We start from the raw sequence: 17,438 nt of genomic DNA, 5'->3' as shown, positions 1-17,438 counted from the left end.
CATAGTATTTTATGGTATGCAAAGTAAACCTTGATAAAGTTGTTAAAATATTTTAATCATGAATGGTTCCCGTATGTGATTTATCTACCAGAATAATTCATGCATGTGATTGGTTTTTCCCCTCAGCAACAATTATTAGATAATGAAGTGGTAAAGGAGACACTTCCCATGGTTTGGGGAATTTCCTCATGGCACATGCACAAATCTCTCTGTGACAAATGAATGCACTGGCTTTACCTCATTAAGGATGTCTGAAGCTCTCTTTGCCTTTTCCATTTCTAAGGACCCATAAGGCACCCAGCCACAGCCTTTCATCCAGCTGTTGTAGTCAGCTTTGTATTCGACCTAGAACACCAAGAGAAAGGTTAAATTTCTTTTGCTCAGCATCATGCTTATTCATAAAATCATTAACATGTTAAGATTTCTGACCAACTTTCTTACTCCAGACATTAAAGTTATCTTAAACATATTCTTGGTGAGAGATTTTAACAGCCCTTAGGTTCTCACTGCTTTCCCAGTGGGCATATATTTCATTTTATTTTTATTTTCAACTGAGTGGAATTTCAATCAGGAAAATGCTAATTTCAAAGCTGCATTTCAAGGAATAAATGAAGTTGTTATATTTAGATAATCAAATGTGAGAGGTTTGCTCATTAGAGCTCTAAGTATTATGTGTAAATGGTCAAATTAGGACTGAAGACCACATTAAAGTTGGGTAATTTTGCTCATTTTATGATTAGATAAGAGTTGATAGTAGTTGTTTGCTCGCAATACCCTTCATGTGTAATAGTCAGCTTAGGAGTTTTTCTACATTGGCTGACAGTGCAGTTTAACACAGTCGTGCTATCAATTTGCTTATCATTTGGAATTGGTCCTATTTTGAGGACACTTACTTAATATTATTAAAATAATGAGTTACCCTTATTATCTAGCTATAGATAGTACCTAAACTTAAACTCTAGATACAAACTTCAAATTTTTATTCTTTAGTGTAGACCTTCTAATTAGAATGAAAAAAATCAAGAAACCATATGGTTCTTACCTGTAAGAGGCTTATAATTTATTCAGGAGGAAGAAACATAGCAAAAATTAAACAAATAAATAAGATGACTATGTGTAAAATAGAATTCTTAGTGATGGAAATGTTGGTACCCCATGTCCAAATCGGCATTATGCACACAGCCAAAAGATGGGATCAACCCAAATGCCCACCGGCTGGTACACGGCCAAACACAATGTGGTGTAGCATAGAACAGAACTCTATTCAACTCAGAAAGGTAGGAAAACCTGACAAATGCTACAAGACTGATGAACCTTGTGGACATTACACTAAGTGGTTAGGGTTAGGGTTAGGGGAAGCCATTCACAAAAGACAAATATGGGATTATTGCGTTTACATGAGGTCTCTAGAGTAGTCTAACTCATAGAAACAGAAAGTAGAGGGTGGTTGCCTAGGGTTGAGGGAGGGACGAAACGATGAGCTGTTGTTTGTGTGTAGAGTTTCAGTTTTGTGAGATGACAAAGTTCTGGAGATTGGTTGCACAACAAGGTGAATATAATTAACTGCTACAGAAGTGTAGACTTAAAATGGTAACGATGGCAAATTTTATGTTAAGTATATTTTGCCACATGTTTAGAAAATAGAATTGTTAGGATAAAGTGTTCAATTGTGTAGCTCAGACAAATTAATTTGCCTAAAGAAGTTTTGATCTGCAGAAAAAAGTCCAGCTATTATAAAAAAATTGATGCTGTAATTATATATTTTATTTTTAGATAAAATAGAAATCTATGTAAAAAATTATTGATAGTGATGATGATAATCATAGTGAATGTTTTTTGAGAACTCACCAAGACCTGGTACCCTGCTAAATATTTTTGCAAACATTTAAATCCCCAAAACGGTTGTTTTGTTTCATTCCAATTTTACAAGGAGGACTGTAGACTCAGCAAAATAGATAACTTTCCCCAAGGGAAACAGTGATGGGGTACATACTAGACCCAGGTCTCTCTAACTCTGAAGGGTGTTCTCTCATAGAACCACAGGGGTAACTTTCCCATTACAGAGTTCTTACATACAGAAGATCATGGCGACACTTGTGAGAAATGCCAAAAAACTCACCCCACTTAGAAATCTTTCTCAGTTTCTACCTTATTTTAGGAGGGAATAGAGGAAATCGGATACTCACGTCGCTCTGCAGTGCATACGCCTTCTTGGCCAGGTCCAGGTTGATGCTGTCGGGCGGGTAGCTGTAACTGTGTAGGACGTGCTTGTAGTCCATGTCACTGGCAATCGCCTGAGCTTTCTTAGCCTGAGTGACTTGGAGCATATCAAGAGGTGTCGTGTAGATAGTTTTTGACTTTTCATAGTCTTTATGATATTCACGCTGTGAATAGGAAATGACCATTTATTACCTTAATGGATTTCCAGAAAAAGCACAGAGATCTCTCATAACCAACAAATATGAGTTCAGAAAAACAGATCCAAACATCTGAGTAGCTATTTTTTTCCTAAAATTTGTTCATATGTTACACATTGTTGAAATGCTCCCCAAAATCATACATGGACAGATCTTCTCAAATCTCTTTTTAGATCTAAGTACAGCTGTCAGACATCAGAAATGGGCCATGGCTTCTGCTTCAGCCAAGTATTACTTTATTTTAAAACAGGGGTTTTCAAAGACTGCTAACAAACTATATGACCTCTGGAGGTAATCTAACCTTTGAAGAGTTTTCCAATAAGGGAGTGTTTTTTTGGTTGAGCAAAATCATAAGACAATCATTTCTACTTCTGGTTTTATAAGATGACTGCTTGATAAACAGAAGTGTACACTTGACCCTTGGAGTTTCTAAAGTCATCTTTAAAGGGATAGTTTCTGATTTTTCAACCTGATTATTCCACATTTGACAGGACATAAACCCCACTGAGAATCTCAAAGGTTTTTTCATACTACGTTTAATTTTTGGTAACAATTTAAAAGAAACTTCAGATTGCAGTAGCTATAACATCTCAAAGGAGAAACGTCTGTGAAGTTGAGCCATGAAAGTAACCTTGGCCCTTCTGTACAGTGTTCTCATAAAATGAATGCCTCACTGAGCCTCAGAAGGCACGTCCATTGGCTGTTTTTCTGGAATGGTTAGCCAGGCTACTAATGAGGTCAAAGTCCCAGCTTCATCAACTGCCTTAATGAGAGACAGTTGCCGTTAGGAAAATTCTAAACCCATTATATGTCCCTATAGTCGTAGAATCATTAAAGACAGTGACCCAAGCTAGCAAATACAGATATGCATTATAAATCTGTAGAAATTCCTTTCACAAATGATCCAGTCTATTAGGGAATGTGGTCTTCCTTCTAATATTTTGAGGGTAGTAACTTTCACTGAATACATTTATACCTTAGTTGTAAAATCTAGATCCTAGTTTATAAAAATAAAATGTGAAAACTTTCTGATGGTATGAAAAAACATTAAAAAATGTAAACATAGTTTGTCTTTATTACAAATAAACTCATAAAACAATGTTGCAACAGCAGTTGGTGTGTGGGAGCATTTTTTACTCCTTTGTTTATGTTCATACTCGTTCACACATATCTGCACATATAAAATGTTGTCAAAGGTCCAATAGGGCTTTAAAAGATTCTTTTAAAAAGCTATGCATGTTCTATACCTGCAGCTTAGCATTGAGCCTGGATATTATGTGTTAAATGGCTCATTAGTGACTTTTCTTTTGGATGCCAACATCAATCAATTAAAAAGTGTTTACTGAGCAGTATTATGTGCCTAGTGTTCTAATGGGTTCTGTGATAGGATGGAAAAACAAAGATAAATATACATGTGCTCTCAACAGAGAGCTATAACCTTTTTGAGTTAAGAACAGATAAGGAAGTAGAGAACAAGATAGTTTTATGTATGTAAGCACAGTATACCGACATAGTTCAGTGTGAAGTTATTAGATAAAGTAACTGAATGGGATGCCTTAAAGTTCTTTATGAGTAAATGCAAAATGAATGAGAGAAGGTACATACCGATCACATGAGCTCATGGGTAAAAGGAAAGCAAATAATACAAACATCTTTCTATTTAATAATGAAAAACTGATATTTGCAAGCTATGTTGAACATTCTTAACACTCTTACGTGGTTCTCTAAACATTTTTTAAATACATCATATACTGCAATTTGCAATAGTAGATGTTTGCTTCTCTGTAGTAAGAATTTTAGCCAAAAGATAACAGATGGTCCATAGACAAGCCTTCGGAAAGCCATAAATTCTCTGAAATGCAGGAGGAAGGCATGGAAAAAAGTTTGTTTTTTGAGATGGATAATCCAAATACTTCATCAGATTCTCAAAGGGGCCTATGATTAATGAGCATTTTTATAGGCCAATACTAATTAGCAAATTATCAATAAAGAGCAATGATAGCTACACTAAGATTTTTATCTGTTGACTCAAGATTTTCTTCCAAAATGAAGACAGTTTTAAAACCATGATTTCAAAGGTTATTTTTTCAATTAGAAGAAAATATGAGAACACCTAGTGATGTTTTCCAAAAGGTGTTAAGAATTACAACCAATATTCTATCAAATATTAATACATTTTTCAAAGTGAATGGACATCAAGTACAAAGCAATAATTTTCCTCCTCAATCACAAGAGGTATAAGAATCTGGGAGATCATTCCACCTCTAAAGTTCTCCCCAGCAGTTTGTTGTTTTGAACCTGAGAGGTCCATGGATAGAGAATCCTTTTACTTGCTACTGCCCTTGGGCATGTTGACAGGGATGCCATCTTGAAAGCGAGACAGACTGACAAGAGCACTCACATCACTCTGCATTTTGGCCGTCTTCAGAGAGTGCAGCATCTTGGGGTCGTCATTAATGCTGAGGGCTCCGATCATTTTGCCCCTGTTTTTCTCATAGTCTTTCTTGTACATCACCTGCAAAGACAGCACACATGCAGCTCCCACTCATCAGGGAACAGCACCGAGTCCCCCAGCCCAGGTCCCAGGCCATGCTCACCTCACTAGCATTCTTGCTGTTCGCTTTGGCTGCCAGCAGGGGAATGGCATCCACTTTAATGTCAAATTTCTTAGCTTTGGTCTTCTCCCAGTCGTGCTTGTAGACATTCTGGACAGGAAAATTTCAGCAAAGGAATTGTAAAAAACATCTAACACAGATTCACCCAGTAAAAATAAAAACATTGAAAATGTGCATCTGTGGATTTATTTCCCTCCCTATATATAATATATTTACCAAATGGTAGTATACTGCTGATTTACCTATCATCCAGCGTTATCCTACAACTACCAAATAAGTATCACATCCTTGTTCTAATGTTCTGTGAACTTTCTAAAGACTCTGCTGTCCTGGTGTATAAAGGATAATATAAAATAGAAACCACTAGGAGGTGAAATATGACATTCACATGGGAGAGATCTTGTAAAACTCTAGGGATTAGCAGAGGGGTAACAGAGAATGTTTCTGACAGTAACAGAGACTGTGGAAAATGAAATCTGATAACTAAGTAAGGTCTTTAAGGGTACTTAGGTCTTAAAAAACTCTGCTTACACTCTGATACCAATCTCATAGTTGTTTATTTGTATAGCTCTTAACCCGGCCTTTTTGAACACCAATGGCATTGCCTCTTTTCGTGCGCATATAAACATAGGCCTCTGTGGCTTTGGTACTCACATCACTCAGGTTATAGGCGTTGACTCTGTGCTGGATGAACTGTGGAGCATCTGCTGGCACGTTGCACTTGAACTTCTCGCCTTCATGTTTTGCTTTGTAATTCAGCTGAAACACAGTAAAGAGTGGCCAAACAGTTCAGGATAGGCACTTTCTTGAATGTATGTGGAAGAATATGTATCGCTAAGTCATCTCTACCGTTTTGTTTTTGTTTTTGTTTTTGAATGCCTCAAAGAAAGAGTCAATCCCATTGAAGTGCAGCCCAGAGCCCAGGTGCTAGGTCCCTCTTTCCGGGCTTGAGGTATAACCAAACTTTGGGTTGTCATTTTGTAAATCCAATATGTACGTGGCAAACTTATTGTCTGATCTAAACTTCTAGGCTGTACCTTGAAGGCAGAAACACCCTGAATCTATGAAATTGTGTAAGAACACTAACAACAATAATGATTCTAAATAACATGCTAGCAGAGTTAAAAAGATAGGTAAATTCTTATTAAAAATACAAAATACTGTATAGAACTTTATTTAAAATTTTAAAAGTTACATTAGGTGGAAGGGAGGGAACATAAAGAGCAAACAGGGCTGATGACTTGTGCAGGTAAAGGCAAATGGGCAAGATTGAGAAGGACTGTGCAATAAGCATCTTCAAAGTCGAGCCCTTGGCCTGACCAGGCCAAGGAGAACAGCGGGTGGGGACTGGGCACTGCACACAGCACCGTATTCCATCTTGTCAAATAAGTGGGGTCAGTGGTGTTAATGATTAGCTGTTCTTTCTGGGGCACAAAATATTAATATGCTGGGAAGCGTTGCATATGAACCAATATGACTTCTCGGTTATAATGATGCCATTCCCTTCTTTATCCATGGCACATGAGAGAATTCATGTCATTAAAACATGTTTCATAGAAGGGCAATCTGCATGTTTTACTTTACTGTCTTGAGAAGGATGTGCTGCTCCTCAGCATTTAGCTGTGTGAGCAACTGGCTGCTCGGTTGGGTCTATCAATCAGCAGGATCGGCATCACCTAGAGCTTATCAGAGAGTCAGACCTACTGACTCAGAATCTGCATTTGAACAGGGGCACTGGGCAACCCACATGACTATGAATGCTTTGAGAAAAACGGCAGCTTTTCCCCATCTTAGTAGGGCAGACCATTGTGCCCTAGATTTTCCCTGATCACCCAATTTAAAGTGTCCAACCAGTCACACTACCTTCTGTCAGCCTATTTTAATCCTGCAACTCCATCCTATATTCTTTTTTTTTTAAATTATTGTCTGATATATTTCTCATTTCTGGGCTCTTTTTCTCATTGTAAAGTCTTTGTTGGGCAACTTAAGAATGGGAAATGCTTGCCTTGTTAGCTACTCAAGTGAATGCTTCTGTTGTTTATTTAAGTTACCATGGAATTTTAGTATGCATTATTTTTAGTATGCATTGTTTTTGGTATAATCCTGATGAGCAAATTCCCACTAAAAATTAATGAGTTCCTGAATAAAATTACTAGCTATTTTAATTATTGTCTAACATCGTTTTTTCCTGAGGCTGCAATTCAATCTAGCAGTTACTTATTTCTACAGAAATCACCCCCTCCTTTATCTCCTACCATTTCACCTCTACTACTTATTGTCCCCTTCCCCAGTATGCTTCGGCCACTTCATTCCAAGATTTTAAAGAGATCTTGAAAAATGATATCGTTGGGATGATGACTACATGCATGAAGATTAAGCATGTAAATGCTTACAGTTCAAACAATCAAGGCATTCTGGGCCACCCACATGTGTATCAATCAAGGCACTTACATCGCTAAGTTGCTTCGTGTTGAGCTGGGCTTGCAGCAGTACAGGAGTATCAGTGACGGCTGTGAACTTGGTCTTATCTGGATGAAGTTTGTAGGCATGCTAGAAAAGATGTTCTTTCATGATGTATTTTTATATTCTTGTTCGTATACACACACATATAAAACATATATAAACATAGAAAAAGTTTCCAGCCAAAAATAGTTTACTTCCTGAAAATTTGGTTGATGTGTTCTTTCTCTTTCTCTCTCTGTCTCTCTGTCTCTCTGTCTCTCTCTCTCTCTCTCTCCCTGAAGTTGCTTCTAAACTGGTCTCCCTATTGCAGTTTAGCAACCAGATTCATCTTCCCCATGCTGAAGCCCTACATGACTCTCCACTGGACTTGATATTCACTCTAAACTGTCTCTTGGCTTATAAGCCCTACCCTACAGAAGCCACTCTTCCTTCATCTCCTACCATTTCATCTCTTACTACTCAATATACTTCAACCACCTCATCCCTTCAATCCTTTAATGCCAAGCCTGTTCTCTCCTTGGGCTGTTCTCATTGCTGCTCTTACCTTGATCTTGGCATGGCTGCCTTAGACCTTCCTTGACTATCCAATCTACAAGTCCATGCAACCCCTCTCTCCCGCAGCATCCTATTTTCATTCTGTAGCATTCACTCTACGTTAGCGTCTTAATGCCTGATATCTTTATCTTTCTTTTTCTGTGCTCTTTGTTCATCGTCTGTATCTCCTACACAAATGCACACTCCATGAGAGGCAGCCAACCTTGTCAGCACCGAGGACAGCATTTGGCACAAATTTGTTGGATGGATGAACACCCATTGCTCACAAATTTCTGTGTCCTCTGTTTCTCTTGAGGTCATATATACACTAATGGAAACAAAGATTTCTGAAACCTGAAGTTATTTTGTAACAAATAGGCTTCTTCACAGTAATTTTTGTGTTCCCCACTTCCACACAAAAGCCAAAATTTAATACCTCCAAATAGCATTTAAACTCCTGCTCAACTTACCACTAGATGGCACAAGCATTCCAAACCCAATTTCAGAAATTCACAGCAGCACTTACGTCTTTACACTGGTCTAGTTTCTTGATTGCTTCATATTCTTGTGTGATTGTCTGAGGGAAATAGCATTTCCCTTTATCTTCTTCATATTCTGCTTTGTAATTTTTCTGTAACGAGAAAGAACAAAAACGGATGGTGACTGCTATTGCTCCCAGTGTCACTGTGAGGCACGGCCAATTGTCTTCAAACTTACCTCACTGTTTTGTGCTGAAACTTTCATGCAGTGTGATTGATATGGGTCTTCAAAACTGCCTATGTAATGTCCCAGAATATTCTGTACATACTTATCTTTATATTTAGCCTGAAAAAGGAAACATATGTAACTCAAATGGACAGTTATTTGTCAGACAGGAGGAAAGCCCCCCCCCCCCGCCCCAACCCCAGAGGTGGGCACGGCCTTTCGAACCTCGCTGAAGCTCTTCAGCAGAGTATCAAGTTGGTACTTAGGGGTCTCACAGTAATTCATGCTCTTTGCCTTTGTCTTCTCATAGTTTTCCTTGTACAATCTCTGTCAAAGGAAGAAGAAAATCAAACAAAGGGGAAAACTCTGATGGTGTAAAAGCCATTCATTCACATCATTGCTGTGCTTTAACCGAAAGAGACAATTTTGTATTTTTTCAGCATCAATTTTCCACAAAGCAAAAAAGCAGGATGAGCATGGGAGAGGCTGTCTTGTGTAATCTGGTCTGCTGATAAGGATAAGTATGTTTGCTTTACTTCTCCTAACATTTCTCAGCTGGAATAAAGCAGAGCACACAAGTGCTGCTAAGCAACTTTTGGTCTTAAAACAATTCTTTCCTCTTGAGTGTGTGAAGGACAATTACTTTTTTAAGAATTGGAAAAATGAGGTAAAAGGTGTAAGGTGAGCCTTAGATACTTAGGCAAAGTCTTTTTTTAATATATATTTTTATTGATTTAAGAGAGAGAAGGGGAAAGGGAGAGAGAGAACCATCAATGATGAGAGATAATCATTGATCGGCTGCCCTTGACCAGAATCAAACCTGCAGGCCAATGCTCTATCCACTGAGCCAAACTGGCTAGGACTAGGCACAGTCTTAAGAAAGTATTTAGTTCAGCGCTTGATGAAAACCTCTGTAAGTTACCTTTTATCATTAAGGCCTGATATTTTACTTTATAGCAATAATACATGAAAAGATGGGGTTTCTATTTTATTGTATGTATCATATATTTCTTCATATTCTCTTGTAATTCTCCCATATAGAAATGAAAAAAAAAACATACTTACTAAAGACAGAACTATGTATAAATGATACAGAATAGGAAGTATTTATTTTTTGTATGAATTAGAAAAGCAATTTTGTAAATAGTTTTATTTTATATATAATAAGTATTCTAAAGGCTTTAAAATAAGATCGGGAAAAAAGTAAAATAAGATCAGTATTTTGTAAAATTCTTAAAATAATTTGTTTTTGAAGTTATGCTTCATCTAGTTATTCCTACTTTGTCTTTAGCCTGATTTCTCACTTTTTGCCTTTTATTTATTTACTCGTCCTTATCCTGAGGATATGTTTATTGATATTTAGAGAGAGGAAGGGAGAGGGAGAAAAACATCCACTTGAGGGAAACATCAATCAGTTGTCTCTCTATGTGCCCCAACCAGAGATCGAACCCACAACCTCTGGTGTATGGGACGATGTTCCAACCAACTGAGTCACCCGGCCAAGGCTGCCTTTTATTTTTCTCCATGTATTTTTGTAAAGTGCCTTTCATCAGGTCATGGCATGGAATGAATACATGTTCATACATCCTGAGATACTAAGCCCATTTCTAGGAAAAGCAATACAGAAAATGATACTGCTGGTAAAAATTTCCCCCTAATAAAACAGAAGGCAGTAAGGAGATGATGGGGCAACCTTTACAATATTCACTGATGTCTCCAAGTACAGAGACATCATAAAAATGAGGAAGTTAATCATCCTCTACCACGGGGCTTTTATGTTTGACTTGTCATCCTGAATCTGAGATTTTACTTAGACTAACGTCACAGCCAAGGTTACATTAAACAGCAAGTGCGGCCACAGCTGAAAATCAGGGGGATTGACACAAGCACTCACATCACTCTGCATTTTGGCCGTCTTCAGAGAGTGCAGCATCTTGGGGTCGTCATTAACGCTGAGGGCTCCGATCATTTTGCCCCTGTTTTTCTCATAGTCTTTCTTGTACATCACCTGCAAAGACAGCACACATGCAGCTCCCACTCATCAGGGAACAGCACCGAGTCCCCCAGCCCAGGTCCCAGGCCATGCTCACCTCACTAGCATTCTTGCTGTTGGCTTTGGCTGCCAGCAGGGGAATGGCATCCACTTTAATGTCAAATTTCTTAGCTTTGGTCTTCTCCCAGTCGTGCTTGTAGACATTCTGGACAGGAAAATTTCAGCAAAGGAATTGACAAAAGGGATCTGCATGTTATCACACTTTGAAGACTAAAAGGTAACCTAATACTTTGTCTTACTATAAAATAAAGAGACTGTTTTCATTGTCCACAAAACCATGCATGTTTCAGATACTTCTCCTCAAGCTGAAGCTTCTAACTACGAGATTAACCTTTTCTACTCTCCATTAGAACATTTTATCAAATTAACTTAATTCTAGTAATCATACTAATATATGATTCCTAACACTGGATATTTTATAAGATGGCACAAATATTTCACAGTTAACTTTTTGTGGCATTAAAGCATCATTTTAATTTAATCTCAAAGTCCTCTGCAAAGGTTATTTTATGAATTATTATAGTACTCTTTGATGCTGGGTAATACTAGTACTTATTTATAGGATTGTTGAAGAAATGGAAACCCCTAAGGGTAATTTGACTTTTCTATAGAATTAAGTCTGGAAATAAAAGATAGCACTGGATACCTGGCCTTATGCCTTTTGAATACCTTATATCTTCCTTAGTGCCAGTACTCTTACATGTAGAAATGAGATCATTCACGTGAAACTAGAAACATTATGGGCTTGGGGAATAAATGAAATAATGCTCAATCTTTAAAAAATCAAATCCTGGAAGAAAATTAAACATAGTATAATACAAATGAATATACGACTAACCGATCTAACATTAAATTTGCAATTAGACACACATGAGTGGTGGCATTTTGAAGGCTGGTTAAAATCTATTAGGACTGTCTAGGTATATGAAGCTACTGACATGATTGCTACACACATTTTATAAGGTAAAGTCAAAGTTACATTGGCAGAGGCAGAGGAACAGGGTACAAACGTTAACTGTCCATCCCATCTTTAGCATTATATTTATTTAGTGAAACAGTTAAAAAATAAAAGCACAAGTTGTCAGTATATCGATGGCATAGCGGCAAGGAACTCACATCACTCAGATTATAAGCGTTGACTCTGTGCTGGATAAAGGCGGGAGTATCTGGAGGTATATGGCACTTGAACTTTTCACTTTCATGTTTCGCTTTGTAATTTAGCTGAGAGAGAGAGAGAGAGAGAGAGAGAGAGAGAGAGAGAGAGAGAGAGAGGATTAGTTCGGAAGAAGAATTGTCCTAAGTACAAAAACTAATTTTCATCAAAGAAAATGTAAAATACATTTTGCTAAATAACACCTGACAAAGTTGTTAAGATTAAAAGAGAAATTCGGAGCGAGGGCAGGCCACCTTGCATTATTGACAACCGTGTGCTGGACGCATGACTGCTGTTGTCACATCTGTTACCCGGGAAGGACCCAAGTGGAAGGAGGTCCCCTTCCCATAGATCACAATTGGCCCTGTGGATTCTGAGAGTGACAGCCCTTTCAAATCTTTTCTTACCAAGACAGGGAGGAGCAAAAATAGGTTTGTTTATGTGGAAAATAATACAATACTTAATAAGTAATATTTTGCATACTCACAACTGTAAGCCTCCTCTTGCCCTACCCTGTATGGTTATGTCCCTGTGCAAGCATTATGGTTTGTTGATACTCTAATTAAAGCCTTTCATTTCCGGCCATATGTCTGAGGTTACTTTTATTTTTTAGTTCAACATAAGTTTGGAAATTCATGCTCAAAACTTAGATGATAAAACTTATTACAAACACTCCATTTTCCAAAAACTTACTTGAGGGAGAAAAATCCCAGGTGTTAAATACCTGCTCTGGGCCAGGATGTGGACTATGCACATATCTCCTTTCACTTAATTTTCAAAACAACCACAAGTTTTAAAAAGGAAACATGAGGCCTGAGAAGTTAAATGATTTGTCTAGACAGCTGGAATTTGAGTCCAGTTTTGACTTCAGAACTCATGTTCTCTTTCAGGGCATTGAGCTACATCACTCTCCGTTATAGAACCATTTTACTAGAATTATCCACCCAAGAAGATGCGGAAGATAAAAGACAACTAAATGGAAAAATATTTTAGGTGATTACACAAATATACAACTTACATAGCGTTTTGTGTAACTGTGACAAGTTACTGGGTTTTCTGTATAGAGTTATGCTACATTGTCCCTCACAACTGCATTGCCTGGGTGGGTAGAGGAACTTACATCACTCAGCTGTTTGGCATTGATCTGGGCTTGCAGCTGAACAGGCGAGTCGGTGACTTGAGTGAATTTTGTCTTATCTGGATGAACTTTGTAGGTGTGCTGTGGGCGAGGAGAGGAATAGGGTTTAGCAATATCACCTGTCAAAACCACATTGGCCGATAGGACGGGTGAGCAGAACCCCACTGCCCAAAAGAAAAGATACCTTTTGTTAATAAAACACTTATTTTTTTTCTAATTAGACTGCGGTGTCTGTGAGAGACACTTTCACACTGCACAAGAAACTCTCCCATATCTTCAGATGCCCAATAACTCTTCTTTGGGAAAATCAGCTAAAATTAGCTCTTGAAATGTAAGGATGGTAGAAAAAAAATAGTATATCTACTATAAAATGTAAATTTTCTTTCAATTTTTTGGGTTGCATTTATTTGTAAAAGTGTCAGAATTTTGAACGTATCTTGACCACGAGATGCCATGGAGGGCAGTCACGTCCACAGTTCACACCACAGACTTACATCCTTACACTGATCCAGTTTCTTCATAGTTTCATATTCCTGAGTTATGGTCTGGGGGAAGAAGCCTTTGCCTCTGTCCTCTTCATATTCTGCTCTGTAGTTTTTCTATGAGGAAAAGAAATCGACATAAGGATGCAACCATTGTGCTCATGTTATTTGGAAAGTGAAGCAATTGTCTTAGAACTTACATCACTGTTTTGAGCCGTGACTTTCATGCAGTGTGCATAATATGGATCTTCATAGCTGCCTACATAATGCCCCAAAATATTCTTTAAGTAGGAATCTTTATATTTAGTCTGAAAAACAAGGCATTTCATTTACTTATTTGTGAAATGATGGGTCTTTTCTTTAACAGAAGTAGTCGTAGGATTGCTTACATCACTGCTGAACTTCTGCAGAACTGCATCCAGCTGAAATTTGGGGGTCTCGCAGTAATTTATGCTCTTTGCCTTTGTCTTTTCATAGTTTTCCTTATACCGTTTCTGTAAAGAAGAAAAATTAGTTAGATTCCTGTCACTCCCGTGCTGATGATAGCACTCGTATTTTCCAACACTAAACCAAAGGAGAAGAAAAAAAAATAGCGCCTATTAACTGCCTTAAAAACTGACAATTAGATGCTGGGGGTGTCATGAGTGATAAGCCTTTTCTATTAGCAATCATAGTGAGGCCTACATTTTTAATGTCCTTCAAAAAATTAAGAAACCAAGAAGCTGCCTCAAAGCAAGCCCTCAGTTACAGAGATTCTTGCGTATTTCTGAATTGCTGTTCTCTGTCTCCCAACTCACATACCTTTCCCTCACCACAGGGGCCACAGAGAACAGGAGTATTCTGGGCAACAGCAAATTTTCCATTTTTTTAAACAAACCTTCATGAGAGACTTTAGTAAATGTTGAGAAATACACTCTCTCTTCCTCCTCCTACCAAGGAAAAATTGCGTACTGTACCATAAAAATAAAGTATATGTAATAACTCATATCACGAATCAACTAAAGCCTCTTCCCCGCCGAGATTTCTCTTTCCCTGTAACAATGACCATAAGCAATGATCGGAGTGCAGATGCACAACTGAGACGCAGGTGGCTGTCTGTTTTTCACGTCAGGTTTTGCAACTGTGAATGGTGCTATTAGCTTTTAATATTTTGATATTCCTGCCTTTATCAGCAGAGTGGGTTTAAACCTTGGATTTTATATGTTTGATAAAGATGGCCTTTGTGTAGGAAGCAGGAGATGTGCATTCATTTCCCCACAGAGCTACGTGGACAGATCCATCTACACTCTCTCCCCTGTCACTCACTCACCCCACTTCTCAATCACATGTGTTCATTTCCACGGTGCTGACAACCCAAGGGACAAAGAAAAGATAACGAACCCACCCAGAGAGCCACATATAATCCTCAAACATTAACTTAATATAACTCAACCATAAGGGAAAAACTCAACTGATCACGTGTTCAGTCTCTTGAAATATATAGTCAAAGTCGACTGGGGCTGCTAATGCCAGGCCCAGTTCTTACTTATCTAATCCATTTTAATCCGAATGGATTAGTAAAGCTCTTAACAATCCCAAGTAGTCATTCTTGTGAAGATTTAGGGAGCGGTCTCCTAAGTCCTGCTGTCTGCAGGTGATGGTTTCTGTGGCCAAGATCTGAGGAGACAATGGCAGAGCTGGGGGAGCAGCTGTACAACTGGGGGCATTTTCCTCCTTCTCCCAGCAGCTGGCCTGAGGAACCCACGGGCAGGACACAGAGCTGCGTCATCTCTCTCTCCCTCACTCCTCCTCTTTCAAAATCTCCTTTAGCCTCTGTCAAAAAGCTCACAGCACGTCTCCTACAATGGACTCTAGTCAGGGAGGCTCAGGCACCTGCAGCCTAGAAGCAAGTGAGGATTTCCCTGCCCATGAACTTGATCCACAGCCCCCACCCCCACAAATAGACACATCATGCTCAGAGGCAGCAAGGCCTTCCTGTGGTTAGATGGATCCAGGGGAACTGCTGCACCAGGACCTTAAAGCATTTGCAAGGTTATATTTGCATTTAGTCACAACAGAAAAAGAGAAAGTTTGTCTCTCTTTCAGCTAAGGTTAAAACACACACACACACACACACACACACACACACACACACACACACACTTTTTGATAAGAATATACTTACATCACTTAGCGTATTTCCTGCTGCCATCATCTGCCTCAGCAGTGGGTTCTCTGAAGCAGGAAGTACATTATAATCTGCTTTCCCTTTATCCTTTTCATAGTTTTCTTTGTATTTTACCTGTGGGAGTGAAACAAAGTGATAAACTCTACAGGTTATTTTTGCTCTCCTCTCTATTATGAATATTATGACATAGTTCCACAAATCAATTTTCTCTCTAGAAAAAATGGCAGCTTGACATTTTATAAACAAAATACTCATAGAAACTCATAACAGGAGCAGAGAAACTGCATACATTTCCAAGATATCTTTTCTTCCCACTCATTGATTCATTCAAAAATCTCCATTATGATATTTTTCAGTATCAATTTACATGCCAGGCTCTGGGACACATACAAGAAAGAATAACACATGGTCCCTGCCCTAAAAGATCGAGGTAGAGAGATACATAAATAATGGGGGAGAGAAAGACACACAAATAATGACAGCACATATCCCAGGTGCCTGCTGCTCCAAAACCCTCATTCAGCTCTTAATGTCCAGCTGCCTATCCACCAACACATTTTTAAAGAAAGAAAGCACCATGAACCTACTCTTTTATGTCTCATCTGTGGCTATGCGTTGAGCGAGTGTGTACTTAATGTAGAGGAGGAAGGTGCTGGGGTTGGGACGAATGGTGGCAACTTCAACCTTTCTCTCTGTCCTTCCCTCTTTGCACCTTTCACTCCAGCTTTAGCAGAGGCTTTACATGAGGGCTCACAAGCCCCTGTCAGGAACATGTCCCAAAGAGGAGAAGGAGAAAATGGTCCCAGTTCTGACCATAATCCCTAGGGCCAGCCATTTGTTCAGCCAGTATAACCGTGGAATATAGACGAGCTCAAAGAATCCCAGATAATCTGTCAACATTTAAGAACCCCAGGAAACAAATGCAATCAGTTTGGTATCCAAAGGCAGGAGATACACAACTGAAAACCAGATGCACTGACCCCTACAGACCACACAGGGGGCTCACCAGGGATGGAAGACAACCTCTCTCTGTCTCATAGAGTTATGTATTTCTTGGGGGGGAAAAGTCCTCACTTCACACATTCATTCATTTTCTTCTTTTCTTTTCAGCAAAATACTTTGAAAGAGTTGAGTATATTCCTATTTTTCTATTTCTCTCTTCTCATTCACTCAACTCAATTGCTCTCATTAAATTCACCAGGGACTATACCTTATAAATCCATCTCGGAAACATGTGATACAGTTGATCCCTGCCTTCTCCCTCCATTTGCTTCCCAAGGAATCACTCTCCGGACTTTGCTCCCACCTCATCTCGCTGACGTTTTCACATGGAACACTCCAGAGTTCAGTCCTTAGACATTTCCCACTCATTCCCTTGATGCCCCCCATGCTATGACATTAAATACTATCCGTATGCTGATAACTCCCAACTTTATACAACCTTGCCAGACAGCTGCCCTGAACTTCGGACTCATGTAATCAACTGTCCACTTGACATTTCCACTTGGATGTCTAAAATGCATCTCTTACATGTTTGAAATTGAGCTCATATATATTCACTGCTTTCACAGTCTTTCTTATCTGGATAAAGGGAAACCCCATCCATCTAGTTGTTTAGGCCGAACTTTTCTCTCATACTGCACATCCAACCCAATATCAAATCGAATCAGCTCAACTTGCAAAATACTTCTCATCACTTGTCCTACTACCC

At 38.7% G+C, this 17,438-nt stretch overlaps 1 protein-coding gene across 11 annotated transcripts in view; it reads right to left on the bottom strand.

Moving 5' to 3' along the window:
- NEB (nebulin) overlaps positions 1-17,438 on the bottom strand; it is a 193,655-nt gene that overhangs the window by 154,368 nt on the left and 21,849 nt on the right. For all 11 annotated transcript variants that reach the window (XM_070423008.1, XM_070423018.1, XM_070423007.1 and 8 more), the window contains exons 13-29: positions 15,725-15,841; positions 13,950-14,054; positions 13,761-13,868; positions 13,573-13,677; positions 13,061-13,159; positions 11,904-12,008; positions 10,825-10,932; positions 10,629-10,742; positions 8,960-9,061; positions 8,747-8,854; positions 8,556-8,660; positions 7,484-7,582; positions 5,687-5,791; positions 5,015-5,122; positions 4,819-4,932; positions 2,187-2,384; positions 238-345 (exon numbers count right to left, since the gene is read on the bottom strand). In XM_070423008.1, the coding sequence (XP_070279109.1) occupies positions 238-345; positions 2,187-2,384; positions 4,819-4,932; positions 5,015-5,122; positions 5,687-5,791; positions 7,484-7,582; positions 8,556-8,660; positions 8,747-8,854; positions 8,960-9,061; positions 10,629-10,742; positions 10,825-10,932; positions 11,904-12,008; positions 13,061-13,159; positions 13,573-13,677; positions 13,761-13,868; positions 13,950-14,054; positions 15,725-15,841 (1,908 nt within the window). The remainder of the gene's footprint in view (positions 1-237; positions 346-2,186; positions 2,385-4,818; positions 4,933-5,014; positions 5,123-5,686; positions 5,792-7,483; positions 7,583-8,555; positions 8,661-8,746; positions 8,855-8,959; positions 9,062-10,628; positions 10,743-10,824; positions 10,933-11,903; positions 12,009-13,060; positions 13,160-13,572; positions 13,678-13,760; positions 13,869-13,949; positions 14,055-15,724; positions 15,842-17,438) is intronic.

This window comes from Myotis yumanensis, unplaced genomic scaffold (assembly GCF_028538775.1).
Source record: "Myotis yumanensis isolate MYYU_CA2020_CCGP unplaced genomic scaffold, mMyoYum1.0.hap1 SCAF_8, whole genome shotgun sequence".
NCBI classification, from domain to species: domain Eukaryota; kingdom Metazoa; phylum Chordata; class Mammalia; order Chiroptera; family Vespertilionidae; genus Myotis; species Myotis yumanensis.
This window is presented reverse-complemented; position numbering and strand designations above follow the sequence as displayed.